The 11,519-nt window shown below is 24.8% G+C and overlaps 4 protein-coding genes across 4 annotated transcripts; 2 read left to right on the top strand and 2 right to left on the bottom strand.

The window, feature by feature from the left end:
- Nucleotides 1-1,821: 1,821 nt before the first annotated feature.
- Nucleotides 1,822-3,676, top strand: DICPUDRAFT_151263 (uncharacterized protein; the record flags this gene model as incomplete). Its single annotated transcript, XM_003287142.1, has 4 exons — nt 1,822-2,169; nt 2,282-2,677; nt 2,748-3,050; nt 3,188-3,676. The coding sequence occupies 4 exons, from the start codon at nt 1,822-1,824 to the stop codon at nt 3,674-3,676; spliced, it is 1,536 nt and encodes a 511-aa protein (XP_003287190.1).
- Nucleotides 3,677-4,948: 1,272 nt separating this feature from the next.
- On the top strand, nt 4,949-7,523 carry DICPUDRAFT_97631 (uncharacterized protein; the record flags this gene model as incomplete). Its single annotated transcript, XM_003287141.1, has 3 exons — nt 4,949-5,015; nt 5,083-5,418; nt 5,523-7,523. The coding sequence occupies 3 exons, from the start codon at nt 4,949-4,951 to the stop codon at nt 7,493-7,495; spliced, it is 2,376 nt and encodes a 791-aa protein (XP_003287189.1). The 3' UTR covers nt 7,496-7,523.
- Nucleotides 7,524-7,536: 13 nt separating this feature from the next.
- Nucleotides 7,537-8,724, bottom strand: DICPUDRAFT_47225 (uncharacterized protein). The gene is made up of 3 exons (XM_003287124.1): nt 8,187-8,724; nt 7,933-8,104; nt 7,537-7,844 (listed from the first exon to the last, which is right to left on the bottom strand). The coding sequence occupies exons 1-3, from the start codon at nt 8,703-8,705 to the stop codon at nt 7,570-7,572; spliced, it is 966 nt and encodes a 321-aa protein (XP_003287172.1). The 5' UTR covers nt 8,706-8,724; the 3' UTR covers nt 7,537-7,569.
- A 275-nt stretch (nt 8,725-8,999) lies between these two features.
- DICPUDRAFT_78047 (uncharacterized protein) lies at nt 9,000-11,462 on the bottom strand (the record flags this gene model as incomplete). The annotated part of the gene is made up of 3 exons (XM_003287123.1): nt 9,000-9,339; nt 9,416-10,835; nt 10,904-11,462. The coding sequence occupies 3 exons, from the start codon at nt 11,460-11,462 to the stop codon at nt 9,000-9,002; spliced, it is 2,319 nt and encodes a 772-aa protein (XP_003287171.1).
- Nucleotides 11,463-11,519: the final 57 nt, after the last annotated feature.

Raw genomic sequence — 11,519 nt, 5'->3', positions numbered from 1 at the left:
AAAAAAAAAAAAAAAAACGAATAAACAGTTTATTCGTTTCCCCCCCCCCCATAAAAAAATAGATAAATTAGAAAAAAAATTAATATGTAAATAAAAACCCACCATATAAAAAAAAAAGATAAAACGAAATTCCCCCATTCCATTATTTATAAAATGAAATCATAAAGAAAAATAATTGCAAAGTTCAAAAATGCGGATTTGGGATCATCCCAATCACTTGAAACAAAATTTTCGGTGCTTTTTACTATAACGAAAATAATTCAAATAAATGTTCCATTTTTTTTTTTTTTAAAATATTATTTTTAAAATGATGATATAAGAAATAAATTTTATTTTATTTAAATAGCGAGAATTGAATCTTTGCAGTTTTCCTTTTTTTTTTTTTAAAATAATTATTTTTAATATTACACCTTAAAAATAAATCAAATCAGTATGGATTATAAGGAAAATTTGAAATTTCGCATCTTTTTCTGCAGAAAAAAAAAAAAAAAAAAAGAAAAAAAAAAATAAGAAAATGAAAGACTTGTTATAATAATAAAAATATACAATGTATGGTTTAAAGATATTTTTTTAATCAGGGAGAATATAATATTATATAATTTTTTATATAATAAAAAATCACAATACATTATTCGCGGTGCTAATTCTATCATGTCTAAATTATAAAAAAGTAGAGGTATACCTTTGCTCATGTATTGCCTAAAATAATAATAAAAAATAAAAATAAAAATAAAATAAAAAAAAGAAAAAATGTTTTAAAATATATATATATGAAACATGGTCTTCAATCATTTTTATTTTTAAATTTATGAAAAAAAAGAAAAAATGTTGAAAATAATTAAAATTGTTGATTTAGACAAAATCACTTTTTTTTTTTTGTGCTTATTTAAAAATGTTTCATTTACAGATGTTCTAAAAGGTTCCTGGTGTGGTTTTTTTTTATTTTATTTTTTTGAATCCAAAGAATTTTTTTAAAATCATTTTTTTTATTTTTTTTATACATAAATAAAAAGGGGAAAATAATATTAATAATAATAATTTGAAAAAAAAAACAATGAAAAATAATTTTGTTGCTAAAAATAACGGGGCCAAATTTTGATCTTGTTTTGTAAAAAAACAAAAAAAAAAATTAAAAAAAAAAAAAGCAGATGGTGATCTATCATTGACGGTTGTATAAAAAAATAAAAATTAAAAAAAAATGAAAAAAAAAAAAAAATTTGAAAAAAGTAAAAATTAAAATGAAAATTCACAGGCATGTCTATCAAAGCGTGTGGTCTATCAAAATAAAACATTTTTATGTGTAAAAAATATTTTGATTCAATCAAAAAGGTTTTGTCTTTTTTATGAAATTTAAAATAAAATATAAATATTTTGAAATAGTAAACAAATGTTTTCTTTTTCATTTTATTAATTTATATAAAAATAAAAAAAAAAAAAAAAAAAAGAAAACGATGGTTTTAATTTTTTTTTTTTTTTATTTTTTTTTTTTCTAATCATTTAGTAGTAATACCAAATATCCAAAAATAAAAATAAATAATAATAAATAAAATAAATAATAAAATTATATATATAATAAATAAAAAAAAAAAAATAAAAAAAGTTTTTTTTTTTTTTTTTTTGGTTTTAACATTTGTAAATAGATCAATAATTAAAAAATAATTAAAAAATAGAAAAATAAATACAATCTAAATTAATTTTTAGGAGTTTGTTGTAAATAGAATAAATTTTATTTTTTATTTGGTTTTTTATTTATTTTGATAATCAAAATATTATTAGAAATAGTCTATATATACACATAAATACATACATACATATAATAAAATGAAGTTTTTCAAGATGTTTGAAATGGAAAGCTTCCAATCCAAATTAGATGGAATGAAGAAGAGTTTAAGAGCACAAATATTTATATTGACCTTGATTGGTTGGGCCGTGGCACTATCAATTGACAGAACGATAGTGAATGACTATAGAATAGATGCAGATAATAAATATAGTAACGAAGACGACTTTTTAGCACATCAAGATTTGATTAGATCTAGATCGGACAAGATAGCCCTCACAATATTAGCAGTTTTTGAAACCCTATTATTTGGTTTAGGTATTGGGTTTTTTGTGGCTGTTGGTTTCAGAGTTTTTAAAATTCGTAATAATATGTTAAGAAAAAGAATGGTAATTATTAATTAAATATTTATAAATAAACAAAAAAAAAAAACCGCGTGATGTCATAAATTTCGTTTTATTTATTTTTATTAATTTATTTTTTAATTTTTTAATTTTTTAGATTTGGTGTTGGGGCTGTATTTCATTTTTTATGATTAGTTGGTGGCCACACAGTACATCACATTCATTAGTTTTATCATCATCTGGAAATCATTACGATAATTATATTGCAATCGAAGTTTCATTTCATTGGACCATATTGTTTTGTTCATTAACATTATCATTCTTCCAATATGATTTAATTTTGTTAATGTTTGAAGTTGCAATGATGAAAAAGAAAATGGAAACAAGAAAAGAGTGCAATCCATTGAAAATGGATTGGAAATACAATTTCAAATATCATGCTCTCGTATTCTTATTTTTATTTTTTTCTGGTGGTTTAGTTATAATGTTTGTATTTGACGAATTAAAGAGTGATATGGAACCATACCAAAAATTCTTTTTTATTACATTTAAGGTAAGTAAATTTATACGTGGTGTTTATATTAAAATTATACTAATAAAGGTTTATTATTTTTTTTTTATAGTTGGTTGATTCAATTATTTTAGGATGTGCAGCTGCTTTTACATATATTGCTTCTAGAATTATTTATTTACTTCCACCAAGTAATGGTAAAAAAGTTGCTATTATTTCATCATTCTGTATTGCATTTTTATTCTTTGTTGGTTATGGTCATCCATTGGCTCATACTCATTCCCCATCTACTATGAAAACTACAGTAATAATTGATTATACTATTCATCTTCCAATTATTATTACAACTGGTATTTTGGCATTCTATCAATTTAGAATGTTAGAGTTATCAACTGATACAAGCTCCTCATTATGTGTAAGTTATTATTTTATTTATAAAAAAAAAAAAATTATTTAATATGGGGTGTTATTTATAATATAGTTGTAATAAAAAAAAAAACAAAAAAAAAAAAAAACAAAATACTAATATTATTTAATAAATATAAAATATAGATGGCAGCTAAATTAAGAAATAGACCTCATAAATATAGTTTCCCAATTAGAAGTTTGGGTATTAAATCTGGTGCTGGTGCTACAAATATTTCTATTGGTGTTGTTAATTCATCTGAAAGTAAATATTCAGGAACACCCGAGCATACTGGTGAATATACTGATCATTCAGCTATTACAACTGATGAAAAACCAATACCGCCAACAAACAACGAAGCTCAATCTTGCATGGCAATTGAAATGGATGACATGAAAAAGTCCATGAGCGATAATGAAGAAATGCAACAAAATTCTGGCGGTGTATCCGTTGATATTAGGGCCAGTGCCAACGAACAAGAAATTAATATAGAGAGATCCAGTGAACAACCAAATGTTCCATCTGCTGCTTCCGTTAATCCTGTTACCGAAATAGAAATTAATAATGAAGATGGTGGTGATGATGAAATACTACCTACAGAACATGATATTGATGAATTTATGGACCAAATGTAATATTATCGAATTTTTTAAATAACATACAAGCACACACAATAGAGATATATATATAATAGAACAAAATATTATTTTTTATAGTAGATTTAATAGTTATTATAATAGTTGCCGTTTTTTTATTACTATTATTTAATTTATTATATTATTTTTAAAAGTTATTATTTAAGATATAATAATTTTTATATATATAAATAACATATAAAAAAGAACAAGAAGAAAAACAAACAAATAAAATTAAACAATTGTAATATAATAATTTTTTTTTTAATTAAATAATATTAAAAAAAAAAAAAATTTTAAAAAAAAAACAAAAAAAAAAAAACAACTTTTATTTATTATTATTTATTTATTTGTATTTATTTATCTATTTAATATATAAATGGGTATTTAATAATTTTGTGTTATTGTATTGTTATCGTTGACTAATAATTACTAATTGTGCCAAATCTCTAACCTTTATTTATATATTTTTAAATTGAACAAAATTGTTTTGTGGCATGTTAAATATTAAAACACAAAATATTTTAATTTTAATATTGGTTGTAAGCAGTCAACTCAAGAATTTTTATGTTTTTTAAAACTAGTTTTGATAGAGTGGTTGTGTGGGTGAATGGGTATTTTTTTTTTAAAATTTATTTGTTTACCCCCCAACAACACTATTTATCATAATTTAAATTTAATGTATTAGATGATAAAAAGAACAACTACTATGTAATTGATAGTATATATTTTATTACTATTAGTTTTTTTTATTTTTTATTTTTTTATTTTTTAAAATTGTTATGATTTGTGTTTGTTTTTTTTTTTTTTTAATTGTTAAATTATTCAGATAAAAAAAACAAATAATATTTTGAGTTTTTTTCAGTAGATCTATTATAATAATTCTATTTTTAATTATATTTGGAAATGATTTTTAACAAATGGGGTTTTATAGTAGTTTATTGTTTCAATATATATGTTCAATATATTGTATTTCAAAATGATATCATATCATTCATATTACCACCAAGAATATTGTTTGGGGTTAAAAAGGGACTATTTTCAAATATTAAAATTGAAATCTTTTTTTTTTATTTAATTTTAATTAATATTCTATTTATATTTTAAAGGAAAAAAAAAATGTAATGTAGTGATTCAGTATTATTTTTTTTTTTTTTTTTTAAATCATTATTCAATTAAATATTACTTTTTTTAATTTTTAGAAAAAAATATAAATAGTGATTTTATAATTTTATTTTTTCTTTTTGATTATATACAAAAAAAAAAAAAATAATGAAGTTTAAAATTATTTTTTTGATTTCATTAATTTATTTTATAAATTACGTAAATTCAAAAAAAAGTAAATATTTTATCCCTATATTTATATATAATAAATAAAAATAATAAAATTTTAATTGTTTATATAGATTGTCAAAGTTATGATGAAAAAGAGTGCTCAAAAAACAAAGATGAATGTTATTCAAGTTATGTAAGTTCATGTTGTGAGAAAGATTTTTTTACGTGTTTGCCCATTCCATCAAAGTATTGCTCTCCCAAAGAGTTGGAACCTTCGCCAATTATTATTGATCATGAAAAAAATTTAATCAAAAGTAATATAAAAGAAGAAAATTTATTGGATGAAAAACAAATAATTTCCCAAAATTCTCACGAATGGTGTTTAAAAAAGAAAAAATTAATATTAAAATTCAATTCATCATGTGTACCTGAATCAGATAGTGATTTTGATTATTTCAAACCCAATAGTAACGTATTTTAATATTTTATTTTATTCTTTATTATTTATTTTATTTATTAATTTTAAAATTTTAAAATTTTTTAAATTAAATTTACTGATTATCTTCAATAGAATATAAATGTAAATTTACAAAATGTTTAAAAGGTTTTAAATGTGTAGATAACGACCATAATGAATTTCATAAAAAGTGTGACTCCTTATCAAATCCATGTTGTTCATATCAAAGTAAATGTGTTCCTACCAAAGATGCTCACAAATTGGATGTTCCAATTACTAAAAAACCAAAGGGTGAATTAAAGCAATTAATCTATAGAAATTTAAATCCAAATTTTGAAGAAAAGGAAAACCACGATAAATCCCATGGTCAAACTGATAGCTCTCATAAAAAAAAGAAATCAAACCACCATGAAGATGTAGGTGCTAAAAAGCAAGATAATAAAAATCATGATAATCAATCACCAGCATACGATGAATCTAATAATAAAAAACATGATAAAGATAATAAATCAAATCATCATGATAAAAGTCATAAAATTCACATTAAAAAAGATAAACACCAAAATAATGATGAACAACACGACAATAGTACCCCTCAACCATTAAAACAAATACCTAATCATATTGAATATAATGAAAACTTTAAAGACCCTGGTTTTATTGCTAATGATATAGCAATTAATAATAATAATAATCAAAAAGAAAATAATGAAAAAAGAAACAATAATAATGTATTAAATCCCAGAATAATCTATAAAGATCAATCAAACCTCAATAACAATATTAATGAAGCATCCAAAAATGGTAAAAAACAGACACTAGTAAATGGTTATGTGATATCAAATGAACAACAGTTTGTAAATAAAAGGTTATTATCTTTAGAAGGGGCTGAAGAAGATCTAGATACCGATGAAAATGATCAAACCGAAAATACAGAGTCGGCTGGTGAGGAAGAAAAAAATAAAAAGAAAAAAAATAAAAAATCAAAAAATAAGAATAGTAATAAAAAAAACAATAATAAGAAAAAGAAAAAGGATAACAAACATAAAAAAACAAGTAAACCAAAGAAAACAAGTAAACCAAAGAAAACTGAGCCACCTACCAGAAAACCCACAAAAGCACCTACTCAGCCACCCACTGAACCACCCACTGAACCACCTACCCAACCACCTACTCAGCCACCAACTGAACCACCCAAAACATCAAACACACCCAATCCATGTATAACTGCACTTTGCCCCGAAGGATCAAAATGTTTTGTCGCTAAAAATGGTAAACCATATTGTAAATTGCCAAACTTCCCATCCAATTTAAGAAGTTCAAAATTCTTACTAAAAACTGAAGAACAGGATAAAACAACTCCCCTAACATGTCAAAACTACTATTGTAATTATGATCAAATCTGTTATATCGAAGGATCAATACCAAAGTGTAAACCAAGACCTAAAGTACAAACCACTTTCTACGAAAAAGATTGCAGTAGTTGTCCCCCAGATAGCTCAGCGTGTGGATCCAGAGACGATGGGGAAGGCGTTGTTTGCCGTGTTAACCCAATTACTTGTGGTCTTGTAAAATGTCCCGGTGATCAATTCTGTATGGATAATACTGGTGACCTAAGTCCAAACTGCTATGATAAAATGAATTGCTCCACAGTCAAAGCTCCAAAAGGATACACCTGTCTACCAAATGAGCAAAGAGGAGGCATATTTGTTATTGAAAGCCCACCACTCAGTTGTGCCAATGTACCATGTCCTTCAGATAAAATTTGTTACATAGAAAACTCTATTCCCAAATGTAAATCTAAACCAATGCAACAATTGGTACATTATAGAAATAATTGCTCAAGTTGCCCACCAGACTCATCATCGTGTGGAACAAGAAATGATGGAAAACCAGGTGTTGTTTGCACTATTGTACCAGTTAAATGTAATGTTGTACTATGTCCTCTTTACAAGTTTTGTATGGATAACACAGAAGATATGAAACCAAACTGCTATGAAAAAATGGATTGTGCTTTAGTTAAAGCTCCAAAAGGTTACAAATGCCAACCTGATAATGAAAGAGGTGGAATTTTTGTTAAAAAATAAATTAAATAAAATAGTTAAAATTGTTTATAAAAAGATTTTTTAAAATTTATTTATTTATTTGTTTATTTGTTTGTTTAATAAAAAATGGTTAAAGTTCTGTGGTGTGGTGGTAATTTATCTAACATGGCTTCTCCTCTACCCCAGAGCATCCAATCTATTTCTAAAGCTAAAAGCTCACAGTGATGTTTATTAAAGTAATCTCTCATTCTTTCAACACAATGAACTGTAACTGCTCTAATTTCGAGCTCCATTTCTGAACCATATGGTATTTCTTGTTTTTGTTCAATCATCTTTTTTAATTCTGGTGAATATTCAATAACCTTTAATGATTCTAAAATTTGTGGTACTCCTATAATAATAAATAATAAATTTAAATTAATAAAATAAGGAATAAAAAAAAAAAAAAAAAAAGATAATTATAATTATATATAACTTACTGTAATCTGCAAACATTGTTAATTGTTTAATATCGTCAAATTTACCTAAACCTCTACCTTGATAAGCACCCCAAAGATCACCAACAAAAATTTGAGCTCTTTTATAAAAGAAAACTTGTTTACCTCTATAAACAGCACTATCTCTAAAACCCCAGAAGTATGAGGTAATAAGCTATAATTAAAATTTAAAAAAAATTAATAAATTAGTAATTTTTCTTTAAAAATAAATTTTGTTATGAAAGAGTGATACTTACATCGACTAAAACTGAAGCTTTATTTTTAGCAGCTAAAATCATTTCTTTAATACTACCATTGAAATGGGCTAATAAAACGGTACCAACTTCTCTAACTAATCTAACACGTTCAGAGATATTTGGTAATTCTCTGCCAAACCAGTTGTGTAATGTTTCAGTGGTAACTTTGGCTAATTGATCTGCATCGAAAGCTTTTGGATTTGCAATGAGTACATTCTTTAAACCTCTTGCTAAATGTTCGTATTCGAGACCCTCTTCTGGCCAAAAACAAAAGTTTAATGTATCTAAAACTAAAATATATTTTGCTGTTAAATCTGTAAATGTGCTTGATTCGTGTTCGATATCAATGTCACAATAATGGAACCAATTATCTGCCCAAATCTCCTTGTGTGGTTTGATTTTATGTTTTTCTAAAAAATCTTCACATTCTCTGACTAATTCCTGTTCATTAATTTTGACATGTGTTGATAATGATGATACATATGCTGTGGTTTCTCTAATTAATGCTAATGGATCCATTTCCTTTCTTTCTTTTTTTTTTTTATTAATTAAATAAAACGAAAAATAAAAATAAATTAGGGCGAATTCAAAAAAAAATAAAATTTTTTTCAAAAATAAAAAAAATTAAAAAAAAATTAAAAAAAATAAATTTAAACTTCAAAAAATATTAATAAATTTAATTTGGTGTTAAGTGGGGTCAAAATTTAAATATTATTTAAATTTATTTATTTTATTTATTTTTATACAAATTCATGCTTTTTTATTTATTCAATTAAAAATAATATTTTCGGAAATGAATGTAAAATTCACTTATTATTTTTCTTTGAATATTGATTGTTTATAATCTTTAAGTAGATTATAAGAGTCGATTTCTTTTAATCCATCTGGTAGTAATGGAGTTACCGAAAATTCCAAATGGGTCAAATCATTTACTAATTTTAACTTACCATTTTCAGAGAGTGGTTCTAATAAGGAGCAGTGTCTTAAAAATACAATAAACATTTTAGAGATTACAGATTTTAATTGACTTGTTAATAGATGGCAACGAGTATATCTAACTAAATAGTTTGAATGAAAATTATTTATAAGATTCTTTAAATTTTCCATAAAAGTTGAACAAATTTGATTTGGTTTATTAAAATATTTTTCGTTACTAAATTAAAAAAAAAAAAAAATTAATATTAAAATTGAAAAATTGAAAAATACAATCCTCTTGCACAACTACTTACTATAATTGATCATTATGAACTGTTGAAATAATGTGTTCAACTTGAGAAAAGAATGAGTTGATTAATGGTGTAATAATATTTTTACAAATTAACATTAACGAATTTAAAGAGCTTTCAATGGACTGTATCGAGTTTGGTTCCAGTCTGTGTGATGTTAAAAGCGTATTAATAGAGTTGTATAGCTCTATGGATGCATTGAATAGTAAACTGTTTATAATTTGAGATTGGTTTGGTTTGGAGTCGATTGAAATTTCATTTGATTGGTGTTGTAGTTGTTGCTGTTGTTGTTTTAGTTGACTAAGCATCAATTCGATTTTTGATGAGAACAAATCTATAGTTTTGCAAACTCCAATGACCAATTTGCCTAGAAGTGCCTTATCATCAATTATCAATTCAATTTCTGACCAAATACTCTTTGAAAGCTCTACCAATTGTTTGGGGTTTGGTATGGTTGGTAATGATGAGCTTCTTATTGACCATGAAGATTGTGGGAACAATCCTGTTACAACACTTGCAAGTTTTGATTGGTTATAGTCCAAATATGATTTTTCAAAAATTTGAATAGTTTTGAACAATGACACCTTATAATCGTTTGAGGACAACAGTAATAACGATGACTCTAGTCCCTCATTGCTGCTATTACCACCACTACTGTTGTTAGAGTTTGAAAATAGTTGATTTAAATTTGTTAAGACTGTTAAAAAGGGTTGCTGAACATCCATCTGATGAATATCTATATAACTTTGAATTTTTTTTGATAAATCTAAAAAGTATTTCGAAACTTTGGGATACTCTTGAACAAAAATATTTTCAATAATATTGGATGATTTGGCAGCTACAACCAAACTATTTTCCATTACCTTCAATACAGATTTCCAAAGTAAAGTTGAAAGCATTTCGATTTGTTGCGCATCTTTACATTGCTGGTATTGACCAATTAATATATACTCCATTAATGGCTTTTGTGTTTGCTGATCTCTTGTCTTTAATAAAAGTCTTTGTAGATGTAAAATTTGTATTAAAGATGTATATAGTGTATCCATTAGCTGTTCAAACTTGGGCCAAATTGAATTTTCTTTATTGAATGATGTCGACAAAATTTGCTGATTATGTTGCTGTTGTTGGAATCCTGATTTTGGGAAATCTGCAATTAATTTATTTACATTTAATAAGGCCTTGATGTTCTTTGTTGCTCTTTCATTTATAGAGTTTAATGTTGATATAACCTTATCATTTAGAATACCCAAATTAAAAAACACCTGTAATGAATTTGAAACATCACTTTGATTTTGATTTTCCATACCTTGAACCAATAGCGTCGATGACATTACAATAATTCTTTCACCACATAGCTTTACCCAGTTAATATGCTCGTCTATCATTTTAATACCTTTTAAATCCTGTGCATCTTTTAATAAATCTAAAAAGAAAAAGAATTAGTATATATGCCATATTGCTTTATTTTTTTTGGGGGGGTGAGATAGCTACTTAATTCGTTTATGCATTGTGCTGATTTAGGTAAGTCTCTAACATCGTGTTGGAGATATGTTTTTAATTTCTTAACCAATAATGTATATCTAACCACTTGTCTTAAGAGTTCACATGCCTCTTGTGAGTTTTTTAATTTTTCGACCTTTGATCGAACTTTGCTGTATGGTGATATAATTTCACCCTTCATTCTGGTTATAGATGACTCTAGGCTTGAGATGAGTGAATTAATTTGGAATGTTAGTCCATCCAATTCGTTGACATTATATGATAATTGAAACAACTCCTTGTAATTATTATTAATCTCCTCTTCCAACTCCCTTGATAGCTCCTTCGAGCAGTTGACGAGTGTATCCAGCGATGATGAAATGGAAGATACCTTTAATGCATTACTAGTATAATTTACAACATTGAATTGGTCCCCTAAAAATTCATTATATATATATGAATTATTTCCTTGAAATATATTAATTTTATTCCCTATTATATTATCATTATTACTATTGCTGGCTTTATTATTGGTATTGGACTTATTATTATCGTTTATTGCATCGTTCATTCTATAAACAATAATTATATTATAATAAGATTAATAAATTAAAATAAAAAAGTGAAA

Source organism: Dictyostelium purpureum (genome assembly GCF_000190715.1).
Source record: "Dictyostelium purpureum unplaced genomic scaffold DICPUscaffold_91, whole genome shotgun sequence".
Taxonomy (NCBI): domain Eukaryota; phylum Evosea; class Eumycetozoa; order Dictyosteliales; family Dictyosteliaceae; genus Dictyostelium; species Dictyostelium purpureum.
The sequence above is the reverse complement of the archived record's forward strand: the minus strand, read 5'-3'. Positions and strand labels throughout refer to the sequence as shown.

Coding starts and splice junctions, on each gene's coding strand:
- DICPUDRAFT_47225 (XM_003287124.1), bottom strand. CDS start 8,705: ATGGATCCATTAGCATTAATTAGAGAAACCACAGCATATGTATCATCA. Junction 8,105..8,186: donor AAGCTTCAGTTTTAGTCGAT/GTAAGTATCACT, acceptor TTTTAATTATAG/CTTATTACCTCATACTTCTG. Junction 7,845..7,932: donor AACAATGTTTGCAGATTACA/GTAAGTTATATA, acceptor TTATTATTATAG/GAGTACCACAAATTTTAGAA.